General features: G+C 70.9%; 2 protein-coding genes and 1 long non-coding RNA gene across 10 annotated transcripts in view; 2 read left to right on the forward strand and 1 right to left on the reverse strand.

The window, feature by feature from the left end:
* On the forward strand, positions 1-10,583 carry DGKQ (diacylglycerol kinase theta). Of its 2 annotated transcripts, none has more exons than XM_072810007.1 (23): positions 1-250; positions 2,644-2,723; positions 3,250-3,349; positions 3,597-3,682; positions 3,751-3,876; positions 4,054-4,207; positions 4,291-4,356; positions 4,477-4,577; positions 4,667-4,884; positions 4,970-5,060; positions 5,195-5,249; positions 5,338-5,399; positions 5,709-5,859; positions 6,044-6,082; positions 6,629-6,744; positions 7,689-7,840; positions 8,019-8,167; positions 8,247-8,425; positions 8,604-8,704; positions 8,856-9,002; positions 9,095-9,206; positions 9,278-9,430; positions 9,552-10,583. In XM_072810007.1, the coding sequence occupies exons 1-23, from the start codon at positions 1-3 to the stop codon at positions 9,651-9,653; spliced, it is 2,790 nt and encodes a 929-aa protein (XP_072666108.1). In that variant the 3' UTR covers positions 9,654-10,583. The 2 variants fall into 2 exon arrangements, with proteins under 2 accessions (XP_072666108.1, XP_072666109.1); XM_072810008.1 differs by lacking the exon at positions 1-250 and adding an exon at positions 1,417-2,236.
* TMEM175 (transmembrane protein 175) overlaps positions 10,089-18,790 on the reverse strand; it is a 23,030-nt gene continuing 14,328 nt past the window's right edge. For 6 of the 7 annotated variants that reach the window (XM_072810016.1, XM_072810018.1, XM_072810031.1 and 3 more), the window contains 8 exons: positions 18,677-18,771; positions 17,448-17,499; positions 17,103-17,138; positions 16,694-16,777; positions 16,114-16,278; positions 12,930-13,008; positions 12,648-12,783; positions 10,089-11,523 (listed from right to left, as the gene is read on the reverse strand). In XM_072810016.1, the coding sequence (XP_072666117.1) occupies positions 10,866-11,523; positions 12,648-12,783; positions 12,930-13,008; positions 16,114-16,278; positions 16,694-16,777; positions 17,103-17,138; positions 17,448-17,499; positions 18,677-18,771 (1,305 nt within the window). In that variant the 3' untranslated portion in view covers positions 10,089-10,865. Of the gene's footprint in view, positions 11,524-12,647; positions 12,813-12,929; positions 13,009-16,113; positions 16,279-16,693; positions 16,778-17,102; positions 17,139-17,447; positions 17,500-18,676; positions 18,772-18,790 lie in introns of all 7 variants that reach the window. The other variant, XM_072810025.1, reaches the window with a different exon arrangement.
* Positions 17,331-18,790, forward strand: part of LOC140623668 (uncharacterized) — a 5,741-nt gene continuing 4,281 nt past the window's right edge. Inside the window, exon 1 of the long non-coding RNA XR_012023227.1 lies at positions 17,331-17,597. This is a non-coding gene — a long non-coding RNA (uncharacterized lncRNA). The remainder of the gene's footprint in view (positions 17,598-18,790) is intronic.

Raw genomic sequence — 18,790 nt, forward strand, 5'->3', positions numbered from 1 at the left:
ATGGCGGCGGCGGCCGAGCCCCGGGCCCGCGCCTGGCTCGGCGGCGGCTCCCCGCGCTCCGGCAGCCCGTCCTGCAGCCCCGAGCTGGGCGGCCGAGGCGGTGCGCGGGCGGGCGCGGGGCCGGGCCCCGGGGCGGGCGGGAGCCACCCTCAGAGCGGCCACAGCTTCCGGAAGGCGACGCTCACCAAGCCCACCTTCTGCCACCTGTGCTCCGACTTCATCTGGGGCCTGGCCGGCTTCCTGTGCGACGGTGAGCGCCGCGGCGGGGGCGGGGGCGGCGGCGGGGGCGGCGGGGGCGGCGGGGGCGGCGGCGGGGCCCTTCCTGCCTGCGTGCTCGCCGCCCCGGCCCGGCCCGCGGCCCCTCGGCTCCCCCGCGCGGACAGGTGTGCGGCCCGCCCGGTCGGCCCCGGGGTCAAGGGGGCTCCGCCGGCAGGTCGAGGCCGCGGCGCGCGCAGGACGCCCTCGGTCGGGGCGGCGGGGCCTGGCCGGCTGGCGGGGCGCCTCCCGGACCCGCGGCCAGAAGCACTGCGCCCGCCTCCCCTGCCGGCCCACAGGCTCACCTGAGGCTGCAGACGTGCTTGGGCAGGCTGACTCAGCTTTAGGTCTGAGGGTGGGCCAGGGCCTGCACAGGGGAGGGGTGGCAGGGCAGGGCTCAGGGCTCAGGGCTCAGGGTCAGGGTGGGCCCAGGCCCTGCACAGGGGAGGGGTGGCGGGGCAGGGCTCAGGGTCAGGGTGGGCAAGGGCCTGCACAGGGGAGGGGTGGGCCCAGGCCCTGCACAGGGGAGGGGTGGCAGGGCAGGGCTCAGGGCTCAGGGCTCAGGGTCAGGGTGGGCCCAGGCCCTGCACAGGGGAGGGGTGGCGGGGCAGGGCTCAGGGTCAGGGTGGGCAAGGGCCTGCACAGGGGAGGGGTGGGCCCAGGCCCTGCACAGGGGAGGGGTGGCAGGGCAGGGCTCAGGGCTCAGGGCTCAGGGTCAGGGTGGGCCCAGGCCCTGCACAGGGGAGGGGTGGCGGGGCAGGGCTCAGGGTCAGGGTGGGCAAGGGCCTGCACAGGGGAGGGGTGGGCCCAGGCCCTGCACAGGGGAGGGGTGGCGGGGCAGGGCTCAGGGCTCAGGGTCAGGGTGGGCCCAGGCCCTGCACAGGGGAGGGGTGGCGGGGCAGGGCTCAGGGTCAGGGTGGGCAAGGGCCTGCACAGGTGAAGGGTGGCAGGGCAGGGCTCAGGGTCAGGCTGGATCCAGGCCCTGCACAGGTGAAGGGTGGCGGGGCAGGGCTCAGGGTTAGGCTGGACCAGGCCCCACACAGGGGAGAGATGGCAGGGGCACAGCTCAGGGTCTGAGGGTGGGCTCAGGCCACCCACAGGGGAGGGGTGGCAGGCGCAGGGCTCAGGGTCTGAGGGTGGGCTCAGGCCCTGCACAGGGGAGGGGTGGCGGGGCAGGGCTCAGGGTCCCTCTCAGCCAGGACTTCCTGCAGGTGCGGCTCTAGGTCTAAAGGGCGAAGCAGCTCACGGAGGAGGCGGGCTTGGGGTGACACGGAGGCCGCCAGTGGGCCGCTGTGTGGACACCCCCCACCTCGCACAGAACGGGGGTAATCTTGGCCAGCAGAGGGGCCTGACGCGGGTGTGGCAGGAAGAGCGTCCTCCCCGGCGGGAGCACCCGGGGCACAGGGTGCGGGGGGGCCAGGCACTATCTCCGCGGCCGGAGGTCCATCTGTGCGCCGCTGCCCTCCGCGTAGGAGCTGGTCTGGGCCTGGAGGGAGGCCCGCTGGGTGCCCCCCTCCCTGTCCGCCTCTCCCTCCTCTGAGTCCAGCCTTCTGAGGTGTTCTGATGCCAGGCGGCTGCCGCCAGCCTGGGAGGGACCTGTGTGTCCCCTCCCTCCTCCCAGGGCCCAGGGCCGGGTGGGCAGGGCCCCCTCTAGGCTCCCCCCACTTTTCACCAAAGGCTCTGCTGGACAGTGAGTCCTGCACCTGCCGCCTCCCCAGGGAGCCTTGCCCACCCGTCCCAGCCCAGGCCCCCTTGGGCCCACTCGCTGCAGGTGCTGCCACGAGCGGCTTCCCCTCGCGCCCCTCCCCCGTCCCGTCCATCTCCAGGCCTCCCTCCCTAGAGGCCCGCACCCCAGGGTGGGCGGCCCCGCGGAGCACAGCTCGCGCCTTTACCGCCTCGGGGCCAGGGCAGCCGTCACCGGGCTGCCGTCCTGCCTGCGTCAGGGGTCCTGGCCACGACAGCCTGGCTCTGGTCTGAGCAGGTGCACGACACGTGGGAGGGTCATGAGGGTATTGAGAGCTGGGGCACGAGCGGAAGCGGGTCTGGGGGGATGTGGGAGGTGCCCGCCGACCTGCCGGCACCGGGGGCCAAGCAGCAGGTTGGGAGGAGGGCTGGCCGGTGTGCGAGGGGCAGGACTAGGGCACAGCCTGTCCCCACGTGGGCTCCTGACGGAGGAGGAGGGGGTCACGGTCTCCATCCCCCAGGGCTGGCTTGGGGGGGGTGGGCGGGCCCCCGTGAGCTCTGGCAGGGTGGGCCTGTGGCAGGCGCACGCCCCGTCCCGGGCTGGCCCCGCCGCGGCCCTTGGCGCCGCCACCCCCCGTGTGCCCAGGCCGGGGTCTCGGCGCTGGGGCGGGTCGGGAGCCAACTGCCGCTGCTGTCGTTCCGCAGTCTGCAATTTCATGTCCCACGAGAAGTGCCTGAAGCACGTGAAGACCCCCTGCGCGAGTGTGGCCCCCAGCCTCGTCCGAGTGCGTATGGACAGTGGGCAGGGCCGTGGGGAAGCTGGCTCCATGGCCGGTCCCGGGCTGCGAGTCCCACTGGCTAGCTGGAGGGGGGAGCCTGGCCAGGGGAGGATGGGGGGGGCAGCCTGGCTGGAGGATGGGGGGGAGCCCAGCTAGGGGATGGTAGGGGGGAGCCCGGCCAGGGGGTGGTTGGGGGGAGGCCAGCTCACAGGATGGGGGCAGCAGAGCCATCCTTTGTGCGACCGCACCCCTGCTCGTGAGCCCCTCCTGGGGCGGCAGCCGGGTGCCCTCCCTGTGCCCACGACCCCCGTCTGGAGCCCCTGCCTGTCCGCGGGCCGCCGTGCGCCGCTTCACCAGGTGGCCCAGACATGGGGGTCCCCCCGGGGCCAGTAAGGGAGCCGCGTGGTGAGGGCCGGGGGCCCCGGGGGCCCCGGGGGCCCGGGGCCGAGCACAGCGGGGAGGGCCGGCGGGGCAGGACCGCGGGCAGGGGGTGAGGCTGCCGGCGGCGGGCGAGGTGGATCCGCTCCCTCAGGTGCCCGTGGCCCACTGCTTCGGCCCCAGGGGGCTCTACAAGCGGAAGTTCTGCGCCGTGTGTCGCAAGGCCCTGGAGGCCCCCGCGCTGCGCTGTGAAGGTACCGCGGCCGCCCTGACCCGCTCCAGGGCCCTGGTCTCGGCGGCCCGGGGTGGGGGTGGGGGTGGGGGTGGGGGTTCCGGGGCTCCCCTCACCGGGAGCGGGGCAGGGGGGGCAGCAGAGGTGAGAGGCTGACCCTGCCTGCCCAAGGGGGGACCAAGGACGGGCCTGGGCCCCACAGAGCTGCCCCAGGGAAGGGGCAGGGCTGGGGGAGCGGCGAGAGGCCCTGAACCCTGCCCGCCCCTCAGTGTGTGAGCTGCACGTTCACCCCGAATGTGTGCCCTTCGCCTGCAGCGACTGTCGCCAGTGCCATCACGACGGGCACCGGGACCACGTGAGTGCACGGCCTGGGGGGGCGCGGGGCGCGGGGCCGGCCGGCCACTGACGGCGCCCCCTCCGCAGGACGCTCAGCACCACCACTGGCGGGAGGGGAACCTGCCCTCCGGAGCGCGCTGCGAGGTCTGCAGGAAGACGTGCGGGTCCTCGGACGTGCTGGCCGGCGTGCGCTGCGAGTGGTGCGGCGTGCAGGTGGGGGCCCTGGGGGGCGGGGTCCTGGGGCGGGGCGCGGCCCCCCACCCCCGACTGCGTCTTACTCTGTCCGGGACCTGGTCTGAGGGTGGCTCCTGCCCGCTCCGCCCGGCCTGGGGAGGGGTCCTGGGCCCTGCGTGGCCCCGCACAGTTGAGGGCCGCCCTTGCCGCCCCCAGGCCCACTCGGTCTGCTCTGCCGCGCTGGCCCCCGAGTGCACGTTTGGGCGCTTGCACACCCTGGTGCTGCCCCCCGCGTGCGTGCGCCTGCTGTCCCGCAACTTCAGCAAGATGCACTGTTTCCGCATCTCGGAGGGCGCGGTCCCAGAGCCAGGTGAGGGGGCAGGCACTGGGGGTGCCGGCTGGGGGCTGGGGTGGGTGGGCCCTGGGAAGAGCTCGGCTGTGCCCCTCCCACAGGTGACGAGGACGACGGGGTGGACGGGAGCACCCCCGCTGGCCTGGGCAGGGAGGCCCCGGAGTCCAGTAAGTGCTGCCTGGCTTGGTCCCCGTCCCCAGCCCCCTGTCGCCCCACCCCCCATCCCGTGGCCCGTGTTTCCATCCCCTCCCCCGCTCCGTGGATTCAGACCCGTTTCCGTGGCCCAGGCAAGCTGACCCTGAAGATCTTCGACGGCAACGACGCTCTGCAGAGAAACCACTTCCGAGTCATCAGCGTCCCGCGCCTGGCCAGGAACGAGGAGGTGCTGGTAAGAGCCCCCGGCGGGGCCGAGGCAGGGGTCCTGGGGTGCTGGTGGCCGGCTCGCCCGCTCCCGTCCACACCGGCCCCGCCCTGCAGGAGGCGGCGCTGCGGGCTTACTACGTCCTGGAGGACCCTCGAGACTTCGAGCTGCAGCCAGTCCCCGCGCCCGTGCCGGCGGGTGACTCGGGGGCGCGGGGCAGGCCGCGGGGGAGTGGGGCCGCAGAGGAGGAGGGCGGCAGAGGCCCCGAGGCTTGGATCGTCCGCGCCGTGCCCCACGCGCAGGAGCTTCTGAGGATCTACCCCGCGTGGCTCAAGTGAGACCCAGGCCGGAGGCCCAGGCTCTGCGGAGGGAGTTGGGGGTGGGGCCCTGCGACCCACGCTCCTGGGATTGTTCCGCAGGGTGGGTGTGGCCTACGTGTCCATCCGTGTGACCCCACAGAGCACAGCCAGGACTGTGGTGCTGGAGGTTCTCCCGCTGCTTGGGCGACAGGTGCGTATGCGGCGGGAGGCCTGGCTGGCGGCAGGGGGTCTGGCTGGTGGCCTGGCCCTGGGGCGCGGCCCCGTGAGACTGGCCCGGGCCGGTGGGGGGTCCCGGCCTGATGCCTCCCACTGTGCCCTCCACAGGCCGAGGGTCCTGAGGGCTTCCAGCTGGTGGAGGTGCTCATGGGGAGCCGGCAAGGTGAGTGGGTGGCCTGCGGGGTGTCCCCCGATCCCCGCCTGGGGCCCTGAGTCCTGGTCCTCACCGGCCTCGTCTGTCGTCCCCACAGTCCAGCGGACAGTGCTGCAGGACGCAGAGCCCTTGCTCGCCCGGCTTCGCGACATCCGGCAGGTCATTGGGTGTGAATGCTGGTCCCTGCGTCGCAGCGGGGAGCCTGCCCCTGGGGCCCGCGGCCATCCTGGCTGCTGGTGCTGCCCCTCCCGGGCCAGGCGCTCAGCTGCTCCCTGATGTCCCCCTCCCTGGGAGGTGGGGTTCCCAGCCCCGGGCTGCCCCAGGGGAGTGGGGGCCGCCCCTGGGAGCAGGCCTTTCCGTCGCTCGTGGTTCAGCCAGGGCACCTTCCCAAGGGCGCCTCTGTGGGGGAGGACGTGGGGGGCCAGGCGACCCCCCCGGTGCCCGCTCAGTGCCCTGCTCCCCCCACAGACGTCCCTGCGGCAGATGAGCCAGACGCGCTTCTACGTGGCCGAGAACAGGGTCGTGGCCCCGCACGTCTCCCTGTTTGTGGGGGGCCTGCCTCCCGGCCTGTCTACCCAGGAGTATGCCAGCCTCCTGGACGAGGCCGTGGCCGCCAAAGGTGTGACCGCCTGGGCTGGCCCGGGGCTACTGGGGCCGGGTCCCACGTGGGTCTGTCCTCCTGTCCGCGGCCTGGGCGGCTGGTGCCGAGCTGAGGTCGGGCTTCCTGGGGTGGGTGCGGGGACATGTGGGGACGTGTGGGAGCCCACGTCCCCGCGGGCCCTGATGGCAGCCTGTGCTTGCAGCTGGCCTGGTGTCCGTGAGCCGCGTCTACTCCTCCCAAGGTGAGCCGCCTCGGGGCCGGGGTCGTTCTCTGGTCGGGGAAGGGCCGCCCTTCCTGCCTCGCGTCACACGCCCCACTCTGTGTAGGACCCCACCTTTTCCCGGGGAGGCCCCTGGGAGAGAAACACTTCTGGGCGTCCTCCGGGCTCCCGGCTGTAATTTTGCTCAAGCATGACGGAGTCGCAGCGCGTCCCCCAAGACCCGTTCTGCTCTTGGGTTTGCGTCTTTTCTCGCGGGAGGCTCCCAGTCTGCCCAGACAGGGGAGGACGTTGCCACGAGCCGCGGGGCCCTTCCGAGGTCCACGGTGGTCATCCGTGTCCTCTGTTCTCGTGGGTGGGGTCCTCCCGCCGTGGGCCCGGGGGCTCCGTGTGCCCAGCCACGCCACCCCTCGCGTCCAGCGGCTGTGTCCGTCTGTGAGCTCGGCCATCGTGGAAGGCTCCGCGGGGGAGGGGGTCCTGCGCCGCGTGGGTGCTGTCAGATGGCCCGGCCCAGGGTCCCTTCGGGCGCGGGACGGGGGCGGGTCTGAGCGTGCGGCCCCCCTGCTGCAGGTGCGGTGGTGCTGGACGTGGCCTGCTTCGCAGAGGCCGAGCGGCTGTACATGCTGGTCAGGGACACGGCGGTGCACGGCCGGCCACTGATGGCCCTGGTGCTCCCAGACGTGCTGGTGAGTGGACGGCGTCGGGGCCCTGGGCGCCTGGCGCCACCACTGCTTGGCCGAGGCGCGGGTAGTGGCCCAGTTCGCGCCAAGGGAGGACCTGAGGTCCGGGGTGAGAGGCCTGCCTGGGCCAACGGGCAGGAGAGCACGGGACGCGGGTCCCAGCCCAGGGTGGCCGCCTCCTAGGGGCCACACGCAGACCCTCCGCAGGGTCCCTGGGGCCACCCCGGACCGGCCGGTGGGGCTCCTGACGGGACGGCACCCAAAGAGAGGGCTGGGGTGAGCGCAGGGCCGGGGCGGACGCCGGCCAGGGCACAGCCCTCTGCCCTCGGCCCCGCAGGCCCCAGGCCTTCCCCAGATGTGGGGCTGCTCCGACCCCAACCCCGGCGCCCGGGCAGGTGGAGCGAGTTACACTGCGCCCCGACTGGGGGCCGTCCCCCCTGCTCAGGGCAGCGCGGCATCGCGGGGGCGAAGTCGGGGGCCTGTGCCCACTGCCCAGTCTCTCCCGACGGCCGCCTGCCTCGGGCTGAGCAGGTGAGGGACGTTGCCCAGGGGTGCCCCCGGCCCATGCCCGGCACCCGCGTCCTTGGCGGGGCCTCAGCCCTGCCCGTGTCCCTGGGCACCGCGCGGTGGGGCTGGTTTGTTGGGGACCACCGTCCTCGCGGGGCGTGTGCCTCGTGGCTCCCAGAGGGCGGCGGGTCCCACCGGGCGTCCAGCCGGTGTCTGGGCTGTGTGGCTCGGCAGGGGGCACAGCCTGGGGTGGGGGCCGGACGTCCACCCGGCTGCCCAGTGAGCGTGGGTGCGCCCCGTGTGGGGGGGCCCTGAGTGGGCAGTGGCGAGGCGGGGATGGCGGATGCGCCCAGCGCTCAGGCCCGTGTGCTTCCCGGGCGGGGGCTCGGGCTGCCGGGCGGTGCAGGGGGAGACGCAGGCACTGACCCGCCCCCATCTGTCAGCACTCGAAGCTGCCCCCAGACTGCTGCCCCCTCCTCGTGTTCGTGAACCCCAAGAGTGGAGGCCTCAAGGGCCGTGACCTTCTCTGTAGTTTCCGGAAGCTGCTCAATCCTCACCAGGTCTTTGAGCTGACCAACGGGGGGCCCCTCCCCGGGTGAGTCTGGGGGTCCCCCATGCGGCTGCTTACAGCCTGGAGGCAGCGGGGGCGCCGGGGGAGGCCGGGGGGGGACAGGCCGGGGCTCCCCACCAGACGCCCTAGGCCGCTGTGCGCGGGGCCGGGTGCCGCGGTAGGGACGCTGGCGGTACAGCTCCTCCCATGTGCCCGTCGCCAGGTTCCACGTGTTCTCCCAGGTGCCTCGCTTCCGGGTGCTGGTGTGCGGAGGGGACGGCACCGTGGGCTGGGTGCTCGCTGCCCTGGAGGAGGTGCGGCCCCGCCTGGCCTGCCCGGAGCCCTCCGTGGCCATCCTGCCGCTGGGCACAGGTGGGGCCGGCCCGCGAGTCGGGGACGGGGCCGGGCGGTGCTGGGGGTGGAGGGTCAGTGTCCTCTTGCCTGTGTCCAGGCAATGACCTTGGCCGGGTCCTCCGCTGGGGGGCGGGCTACAGCGGAGAGGACCCGCTGTCCGTGCTCGTGTCGGTGGACGAGGCTGACGCTGTGCTCATGGACCGCTGGACCATCCTGCTGGACGCCCATGAGGCCGGCGGTGGGGAGACCGGCGTGGCGGACGTGGAGCCCCCCAAGGTGCCAGCGGGGCCTGGGTGCCAGGCCGTCCCCTCCGTGGGGGAAGCTGACCGCCTCACTGGCCGCCCCTATTGCCGGGCAGTGCCGACGACAGCGCAGAGCTGGGTTGGGGACGGGGAGGTGGGGAGACCCGGGGGGCTGACCAGCGAGGTCACGGGAGAACGGGTCTTGTCTTCAGATCGTGCAGATGAGTAACTACTGTGGGATCGGCATCGACGCAGAGCTGAGCCTGGACTTCCACCAGGCCCGGGAGGAGGAGCCCGGCAAGTTCACAAGCAGGTGCGGGGCATCGCAAGGGGGCTTGGGAGCTGAGGACAGCGGGGGCCGCCCCCTGGTGGCGGCGTACTTCCCGGGGCCTCCCGGGGCTTCCGCAGCCTGTCCTGGGCCCCGCAGGGCTCCGCCCCGACGGTGGGTATGCACCTGCCCCCAGGTTCCACAACAAGGGCGTGTACGTGCGGGTGGGGCTGCAGAAGATCAGCCACGCCCGCGGCTTGCACAAGGAGATCCGGCTGCAGGTGGAGCAGCAGGAGGTGGAGCTGCCCAGCATCGAGGGTCTCATCTTCATCAACATCCCCAGGTGCCCGTGGGGGGCTCCCGGGGGCTCGGCCTGGGCGCCCTAGGCCCCGGGTGCCCCCGCCCGCTTACCCGTGCGCCCCTCCCTCGGTGCAGCTGGGGGTCGGGGGCCGATCTGTGGGGCTCCGACAGCGACTCCAGGTTCGAGAAGCCGCGCATGGACGACGGGCTGCTAGAGGTGGTGGGGGTGACGGGCGTCATGCACATGGTGAGTGGGTGCAGGCAGGCGGGGGGTGGGGGCACCGCGACGCACTGAGCCCCCGCCCCTGCTGTCTCCAGGGCCAGGTCCAGGGGGGGCTGCGCTCCGGCATCCGCATCGCCCAGGGCTCCTACTTCCGGGTCACCCTTCTCAAGGCCACGCCCGTGCAGGTGGACGGCGAGCCCTGGGTGCAGGCCCCCGGGCACATGATCATCTCGGCCGCAGGCCCCAAGGTACGAGGCGGGGCAGGGCCGGTGGCGCCCCTCGTGTGGAGGCCCCTGGGTGCCCGGGGGGGGGGGGCATGGCCATCCTGCCCCCAGCTGAGTACCCCCCTCACCTGCCTGGTCCTCACAGGTCCACATGCTCAGGAAGACCAAGCAGAAGCCCAGGAAGGCCGGGGCCCCCAAGGATGCCCGAGCAGACGGGGTGCCCGCCCCTGAGGGGGACCCCAAGTAGAGGAGGGCCCGCAGCAGCCTGCGTGTCCAAGGGCGGCCGTGACTGGGGCTGCATGGACTTGCCGCTGGTGGACAGTGGGGTGTCCCCTCATCCCCGGGCCACATGGAAGCTGCTGCTGGGTGGCGGGTGCGGACCTGCTGCCCTCCGATCCCGGGATAGGGTGGGCGTGGGGCTTTGGCCAGTGGTCCCGGCCGTCCCTGCTCTGCGTCCCCTGCCACCTGTGAGCCAGCCCGCTCCTCCACAGCCGCCGGCTCTCTGAGCCCTGGGGCTGCCGTGGCCACCAGTCCCCTGGCTGCTGTCTGCGGACGGCTGGCTGGAGCCTCGTGGTGACCGAGGGCACCTGGGGATGGAGGCCGCGGCCACGGGGCTGGCCCCCGCCCTGACGATGGAGCGGACGGGAGCCCCGCTGGAGGCCCCGAGGAAGTTTACAGGGTGTGAGGTGGGAGGAGCTTTAATCGCCTGCTCGTCTACACTGCGCCTGCGTCTACACTGCGCCCGCAGGGGCGGCCCCAGCCCCTCAGCTTGGGGAGTCTCCTGTGCCCCGAGAGGCCCACCCACCGCACACCTCCCGCTTGTCCTGGCGTCGCTGCTGGTGCCGGCTGGCTGGGCTGGGCCTGCCCCGTGTCCCCCGAGCTTCTGCCAAAACCGCACAAACGCACTGTCGCAGCCACTTGTGGCGGAACATTCATATCTCGTGCCTCCAGCACACAGACGTGTGTTTGCTCTGACGTCCCCATGGTGCCATTACTTTTGCTTTGCAGGCCTCGGTGTGGGTTCTGGTCTGTCGTCGTGTGTCCTTCTGTATTTAAGTGAGTCTGTGCGCCCCGACGGGGCAGTGTGCGCCTGGCAGCCAGGCCCTCGTGTGTACCTTGTCACTACCTGAATGTAACCCTAATTTATATCCAGGACAAATACAGTCTGGGCACTGCTGTCCTGCTGCTGTGTCCTCTGTGCCCGGGGACTGGGGGGGGGGTGCCTGGCAGCTGCCCAGGAGCTCTGCACGCAGCAGGGTGGCCACGCTGGGGCCTGGGGACACCCCCGCCGAGGGCCGGCACCCACGCGGCCTGGCTGAACGCACGTGGCCACGGGGCCTGGGCTGCAGAGGTGCATGCCGGCTCGGCAGAAGCAAAGCCCCTCCCGGGAGCCCTGGGGCAGGACTGGGGGAGACCCCAACTCCCAACGGGCGAACAGCGGGGCGGGGCAGGGGGCGAGCTAGCAGGTGGAAGGGAGGAGAGGGGCCCGCACGTCCTCCTCGGCCCCGGGGGCTGGCCGGGCCAGGCCCCGCAGGGCCCGCAGGAGCGCCGAGGCCAGGCGGACGAGCAGCCGCAGCAGCAGGAAGGTGAGGGGCACCGCGATCTGCGTGAGGTGGAAGATGGCCGTGCTGACCCTGCTCAGGAAGCAGGTGGACGCGAAGGCCAGCAGGCTGGCGCACGGGTACAGCGCGAGCTTGGCGAACATGAACGCGTGCTCGCGGCCCCCGAACCGAGCGGAGGGCTGCAGCGTCTCCCGCTCCTGCAGCAGGGCCGTCGTCCAGATGGCAAACTGGAAGATGCTGGCAAAGAAGATGATGGCGCAGCTGACGCGCACGCTCTCGAGCTCGTCGCGCGGCTGGCGGGCGAAGGCCGAGGTCTGCTGGTAGGCCAGGGGGAGGCCGCCCACGAAGGCCAGCGACAGCGTGTTGAGCAGCCCCATGGACTGCGTGGCTTTGCGGATGTGCAGGAAGAGCGAGTGGTGCGCGAACCAAAGCAGGCCCACCGTGGCGAAGGAGCCGAAGTACGCCAGGAAGTGCGGCCCGTATGCGCTGAGCGCGGCCACCAGGCTGCCGTGGAACTTGTCCCGCACGTCCTTGGAGTCGGGGACGTTGTCCTCACTAGGACGGTGAACACATGGCATCTGTGGCAGCCCCCCCAGGGCACCCAGCTCCCGGGCCCCGAGGTCCAGGTGAAGGACGCGGGAAGGTCCTTGGCCTCCGCGTAGGCACGCAGGGCCCCGGGCGCCTCCCCGCGCTTCATCTGAAGTTGGGAGAGTGCGGCACCCCGTCCGCTAACGGCCCGGCCCCCAGCCCTCTGGCCCCCACGGGCGGGTGCTCCTGCCATTGCCCACTGCCCTGCAGCCGCCTGCCTGTGCGTGCACGTGGAGAGTTCTGAGACCGCGGGGCTGAATGTTACCCTACGAGCCCCTCGAAGGCTCGTCTGGGGTCCTCCCCCATGGACGTCCCCACCTGCGTGGCCCAGAGAGCCCGTCCCTGTGCCCTGGCCAGGAAAGCGCCCTGAGACCCTCTGTCCTCACGGTGGGGGCCACGCACGTGCCTGCGGGGGTCGGGGAGCTGCCTCAGGTCCTTGGGCTGTGGCTCTGGGCAGAGCAGAGAACACACCCCCGGGCCCAGCCCCACAGGCACGGGCTCCTCGCGGCCACTCGCGAGGGACCTGGGGCCAGCGCGGCCCTGGCTGCAGGGCAGAAGCAAAGCTGCCTTGTTTTGGAACCTCGGGCCTAAGCCTCAGAGATCAGCACCAACGATCATTTGTGCCCAGTTTGTGAGAAATCATAAATGACAGGAGAAGCAAGCCATCAAGAGAATTAGGAGAGCTAATGGCTTAGGCCCCCAGATAATCGATGTAAGAAATCAACGTGTCGTAACCCAACAAAGTAAGGACGTGCTGAAACGTGACCAAAGGAAGAGACCCTAAATAAGAATGGAAAATACGAAGGAAAAAAGAGGTGAAACGCAGCAATGAAAATACAGAAACTAAAGCTAGAACCTTAACAGAGCGAAGGGCAAAAGGACACGGTGAAGGGCAGGGTGAGCAGAAGGGGGGTGCGGGAGCTGGGGTGGGAGGAGCCCCGCGGGGAGGGGTCTGGTGTGCACCCCGGGTCCCCAGCAAGGAGGCCCTGCGCCCGGGGCGGGGCCCTCTCCCCACAGGGCTAGTGGGCCAGGAGCCGCCGCGGGGCTGGAGACGGGGGCTGCGGACGCCCTCCCTCGGGCCTGGGCCTTACCAGATGTCCAGGATGAGGAGCGTGGCCACGATGGCGTAGACCCCGTCGCTGAAGGCCTCCACCCGCTCCTTGCTGAGAGGTTCGTGCAGGTCGAAAGTGAAGAACTCCACGCTGTGAGCTGGGGGCTCTTGGGGGCCTGTGGGCGTGCCAGGAGGAGGAGCTGGCCTGGGCAGGGGGTGTGCAGGGACGCCTGCCCGTCACGGTGCCCGGGCCCTTCCCACGCCCCACAGGTCTCGGGGAGCCGTGCCGAGGCCCCGCACACCGGCCCGCGCAAGCACCTACCCACGAGCCTGCCCTTGCACCAGCTGGACGCCTTGCTGACGTAGGGGAGGAAGATGACCATCGCCATCAGCAGGTATGACTGCGCGAGACCCACAACAGGTCAGGAGGCGAGGCAGTGCCAGGAGTCCCACCCAGACGCCGTCCGCTCTGCAGAGATGGGAGCTCGGGCACCAGGAGAAAAAGCAGGTGGATTAACCTCCGCAGCTGGGGGACCTCGTGTGCTGGGAGTACCGCCGGGAACGCAAGCAGCGCAGACGCGGGGAGCACGCGCCTGACTCCCCTCCACAGCCCGGACACGACGGGCCCCAACCCAGAGCGGCGGACGGCCTGGGCAGATGCTTCCCCCAAGATTCGGGGTGGCCGACCTGCACGGGGCCCCGAGCAGCAGCAGCAGCATCGGGGGGACACGGGCAGCACCACCAGCTGACCCCCACCCCCGGGTGCAGCTGCTCTCCATGGAGCAGACACCGGCAAGCCTTGGCAAGGATGTGGGGGACTGGACCCCAAGCACTGTGGGGGTAACGGGGCAGCCGTTGTGGAAGACCGCGTGGACGGTCCTCAACGGAGCACGGGACGACCGGGTCGGTTCCCAGCACTGAGGGCAGGGCCCCCACAGCCACAGCAGCCAAGATGCACAAGCACCCCCGTGTCCAGGGACGCGTCGTGGGGCCCCCAAGGAGCCCAGAGAGGGAGATCAGACGCCTGCTACACATGAGCAAACCTGGGAGACACTGTGGAATCAAAGACGCCACACGGAAGCCTCCTGCTTTATGACTCCACGTACGTGAATTACTCAGAGGCAGGAGGTGGATCAGGGTGTCCCAGGGAGCGGGTGCAGGGGGGTGGTGACTGCAAACAGGCTGGGGCTTGTGTTGGGCTGATGGGAACATTCCAGAAGGAGGTGTAGGGGCGGCTGCACGGTGACCTGATCGGAGCCGACGTCACCGACTGCGCAGCGGGCGAGGGCAGGGAGGTCAAGTGTATGTGGTGCACATCCCTCGCGATCTGACAAAGGGCGTGGGGCCAGGTGGCCGGTGTCCCTGACCCCGAGGCGGCTCAGCAGGTCCCGGCGGGGCTCTGCTTGTGCTCACAGCACCCGGGGGGCCTCCTCCTGCCACCCCACCTGCACACCTCGTACCGCGAGGTCTCCTGATGGGGATTCAGTGACTGTGTCCTCAGTACCGTCAGGGGGACAGCGGCACACGTCAGATGCACCACAGATCTGCTCGTGACCGTTTCCACGCCTAACAGACGGCGTCACGCGCCTTAGCGACAGGCACACTGAGGGACGGGCCTCCCAGGTGTGAGGCAGTGGACGCGGAATGTTCCAGGGGAGGCTGAGCCCTGCAGGAGCAGCACGAGGGCTGCCTCAAGAGACAGAAATCGACATGAGTGGTGTCTAACTGGAGGCCGGCATGGCAGGCTGGGGCGCAGGCCGTGGGACCGTGGGCACCATCGAGGAAGGTGGTCCTCGGGGAGGGAGGGTGGCCGGGACCAGGCCGCTGAGAAGGAGCTGGGCCTGGAAGGTGGACCCAGCATGGCATCTGGGAGGAGGGGGCTGGGGCCAGGGCCGGGCTGGCCTGGGGGGGTCACAGGTGGTGGTGGGCCTGGGGCTCCAGGTGAGGAGGTGAGGGGGCAAGGGCAGAGCCACATGCAGGGGAGGAGGGCGGAGGGCTGACAGGGCAGTGGGGGGCCGCACAGCTGGCTGCGCCACCACGGAGCGCCATGGCCCCGCCGACCCCACCCTGAGGCCACGGGGCCCCCGCCCTCCTCCTCCCCAGCGTGCTGGTGCAGGTGTCCCCCCACACTGCCGTCAGCCCCCCGGGCGTGGTCACCGCCGGCTCCCCCGGGCCCCACGAGGTGGCACACCAGACACTGCCCCGCAGCCCAGGCACAGCCTACCTCACGCCTCGGCTCTGCTGGCCCAGGCCACCCCCCACCGCAGCTGTCCCTCCGATCCTCCACGCGACGGCCCTCGTCATCCCTCAACCCCCGACTGTGCAAGCAGAAGCCGCTGCGGCCGCCCTGAACGCCCCACCTGAAACCAGGACGTGCCCACGGCCTCAGCCCACCCCTGTGCTCCAGACTCCCGTCCCACGCGTCCCCTGCTGGGCCTGCCCTCCCCACGCAGAGCTAGCCTGCTGTAGGCACAGCCAGGCACGCCCGGCCCGACCCCGAGCTCCTGCAGCATCCCCCGCCAGCACCCCTGCACCTCCACATGCCCAAGACCGAAGCCCGAGGCGTGCCCCCACCTCTCGTGGCCCCTGCGTGCACCTGCCCCGCTCTGCCTGCCGGGGCCGGGCCTCTGGACGCCTGGGCCGCGCACCCCCGGCATGCGGCTCCGTCCTCGGGGAATGGGGCTCGGCGGGGACCCCGCTAGCCTGCCTGTGTCAAACTTGCAATCACACAGGTTTCCTAGATGTTTGCAGCTGTGCTCTGGGTGGGAGACGTCACCGTCCGGCATGGGGGCTCCGGTAAAGGCAGGAGCCACGCAGCAGCTTCCCCGCCACCCCTGTAACAGCCGCCTGTCTATCTGTCCGCGCTCCTGCAGGACGGAGTGTTCCAGAACAATGCTGCTATTAAACTAGCTGATGGCTAAAAACAGGGCACTGGCCCCTTGATCCTGCGACCTGGCTGCTGCGGTTCCGCGTCCGCGCACCCGCTCAAGGGTACGGTGGGGACAGGCCAAGCGGTCCGGGGACGTCCTGACCTCTGACCACACTGGCTGTGCCCGGTGTTCCTGAGGGCCGGCGGCCAGTCCCGGCCTCGGGCTTCCTCTGCTTCTCCGCCCACGTTCCCCGTGCTCCCCCGGGTTGATCCTCGTGCTCCCTAGGCGCCTCTCGCCTGCTGTGGTGGCAGCGCCGCCAGGATGCCTCCCCCAGGAGCCTTCCAGTGTCGGCTGCCCTGGCGGCCTTGCCAGACCCTCCCTGGGCCGCGCGCCCCCCCCCCCCCCCGTCTTAGAGCGCCCACTGGGGGAGCGCGTCCCTGGCTGTCCCCATCTGACATGAGTGTCCTCCCCCAGCCTGGGCCTCCTCCCTGCACAGCAGGTCCTGGTGGTGGGTGTGGGGGTGCAGAGGGGGGCTTGCCCTCAGCTGTGCTCCGCGGCAGCCAGGGCCCGGTGCCTCCCGGGGGCACCTGCTCAGGGGAATGGTCACGCCTCACCGTCCCCTGACCCTCCACTCACCAAGGGGTAGAAGAACAAGGAGAAGCCGGCGGCCACGAAGCACAGCGCCGGGCCCCTGAGGACGATGCGCAGGATGTGCTGCCGGTAGAGGGCCCTGTGGGGCGTGCGCTCGATCTGGGGGTTCAGGAGGTAGGGAAAGTGGAAGGCGTACACCACGATCAGCGCCTGTGGGAGAGGCAGGCTGCAGGGCACGAGCAGAGGCCGCTGGCCGGTACCCCCACCATGTGCGCGGACACAAGCCCGAGACGCACGCGCCGCTGCGAGGCCCCCACGGGAGCCTCTGCTCTGCTCCTGGGGCCACGGGGGGGTGGGGGGGGGGAGAGTGGTGGTCTCCGCGCCTTGCCCCACCCTGCCCTGGGGACACCGGGTGGCCCCGTTGCACCCGCTCTCCGGGCCAGGCTCCAGGAATCTTGGGTCACCCTGCGGCAGGTGGCCGGGGGCAGTCGCTGTACAGCGTGTTCCGAGGGCACGACACCACCGCACCGATGCACCATGTCCCGTCCCGCACGTGTGCACAACACGTGTACATCACATTCTCCAGGAGGACGAGCAGGTGGGGGCGGCAGGCCGGGGTGCCTACCTGCACGGCCCCGATGGCGATCACACACATGCAGAACAGGAAGATGCCCAGAGGCACGTCGGGGAACGTCACCATTAAGGAAAACTGCAAACACCAAGACAAGACACAACCAGGTTCCGCAGCCCCGGAGCCGGAGGCCAGAGCTCCCAGCCACGCAGCAGGCCCAGGCCACAGCTGTCAGCCCTGAGCGTGGGCGCCGGCAGGTGTCCCCACCACTGCGGGCCCCCCGGGACCCCTGGAGGCCTCCCCTCCTCAACCAGCCCAGAAACCCCGGAGCAGCTCCCCGCGAGCTCTTCTCCTCTTTGCAGCTCTGTGCTCCGGCCTGGGGCCGCCCAGCCGGGCTGAGGGCTCCTGCGGAGGACGTGCCTGGGCCGAGTGTGTCGCCCGGGGGGCCACCGCAGGTACTCACGGTGAACGGCAGGAAGGTGATGGTCATCATGCAGGCCTGGGGGAGGAAGGGCAGGCAGGCAGGCGCTGCAGGCCGGCTGCGTGGCGCCCGGAGGCCCTGCTGCCCGGGGGACCTCTGGTGGCGCCCCCTCGGAGCCATGTATGTCACGTCCGAGTCCTCGCCCCGGGCAGCTCACCCCTCACCGCCCACAGGGGCGCCTGCAGGAAGGACGCGCAAGGAGCCGGGGGGGCGGGGGCGGGCGCCAGGCTCCCTGCGCCAGAGGCGCCGGAAAGGCCGAGCCCTGCTGGCCTCCTAGGAGGACGGGCCTCCGAACATCATCGTTTCTCAAGAAACGAAAGGACTCACCAGGTTGAGCAAGGCAAGCGTGTCATCTATCTTCCCAACAACCTGGAACAGTCTAAACCGTGTGAGAAAATCAGGAAGACGTGCAGTCAACAGAGGCTCTAACGGCGTCACACGGGCCCCAGCGCTCTTGGGTTAAAACAGCAGTAAAAGGTATCATGAGGGCAGCGGGGGAGGGTCTTAAGGAGGCTGCACACCCGGCGTGGAGCCCGACGTGGGGCTGGGTCTCACGACCCTGGGATCGCGACCTGAGCCGAAATCAAGAGCCACACACTTAACTGACTGAGCCCCCCAGGGGCCCCAAACATGTCGTTTCTACACTTAAACTACTAGCTAGCACACGCGGGTTGGAAGACATTGAAAATACAAACAGGAGACCCAAGCCCCTCACATTTCCGAGTCCCCTAACTTGGGGCGCGTGGCTGGGCGTGAGAAGCCCCCGATGCACGCGCTGGTGCTGGGGACTGTGGAGGGGGACACACCCGCGGGAGGCGCCCCACGTGCCCTGGGCACGTTGGACACCACGGGGGACTCCTTCAGGCCTCGTGTCCAACGATCACTTTCAAGAAAGGAAATCCTCCCCGAGAGGTCATCCTCCAAGCCCGCTGAGGCAGACGGCCTTAGTGGGGCAGGGCGGCGGGAACAGGAAACCGCACCCGGGCCGGGGGCAGGCGGGAGCTCAGCAAGGGGCGACTCAGGTGCTGGGCAGCCCCGCGGACCTCAGCCCCCGTTCCGGGCGGGGTGGGTTCGGTACTCAGGGCGGGCTCCGGGGACAGCAGCCCCGGCCACCCGCTGAGCCCAGGGGACCGTCCAGCCGGGAGGCCCGGGGGGACCTGGCCGCTCTGGGAACTGTGGTGCGGGAGGGCGGCCTTGGCCCGGCCAGTGCACAGGGAGACGCCGCGTGTCCTGCACGGCCACCAGCACGAGCACACGGGCCGGCTGTGACTCCTCACCCCTGCGAGCCCAGCCCCCAACCGGAGGCACCTCCTCTGCAGGGCGCTGGGCTCACATCCTGCCCCCACTCCACTCCTGGGAGTCCTCCCGCCCCGCTCGGGGGTCCCCTGCGGCCCCGGGGCGCCGTTCCTGTCGGGTCGCCAGGAACCCGTCCTCCTCGAGAAAGCTCTGGCTTGGGGGCGAGCCTCCCGCAGCCTCCTCGCCGGAGACCCAGCCCTTCCCTGGACCGCACACGCCCCGAGGGAGCCGCCGCGACCCGCCTCAGCCTGAGTCCCTACCTCGTGTGTGCTGCCCAGGCCACAGTCACGATGAGAAACGTCATCAGATAGACCGCAATCCTGGTCGCTAGAAGCTTCTGTATACTTTTGTCAAACTGGTGGAACAGAAGAGCA

The sequence above is a fragment of the Canis lupus genome, chromosome 2 (genome assembly GCF_048164855.1).
Source record: "Canis lupus baileyi chromosome 2, mCanLup2.hap1, whole genome shotgun sequence".
Lineage (NCBI taxonomy): Eukaryota > Metazoa > Chordata > Mammalia > Carnivora > Canidae > Canis > Canis lupus.

What these genes read in the sequence shown, in the direction of transcription:
- DGKQ (XM_072810007.1), top strand. Translation starts at nt 1, where the DNA reads ATGGCGGCGGCGGCCGAGCCCCGGGCCCGCGCCTGGCTCGGCGGCGGC. An exon ending in GGCCGGCTTCCTGTGCGACG is followed by an intron (nt 251 to 2,643) that starts GTGAGCGCCGCG and finishes GTCGTTCCGCAG; the next exon opens with TCTGCAATTTCATGTCCCAC. An exon ending in ATCTTCATCAACATCCCCAG is followed by an intron (nt 9,003 to 9,094) that starts GTGCCCGTGGGG and finishes CCCTCGGTGCAG; the next exon opens with CTGGGGGTCGGGGGCCGATC.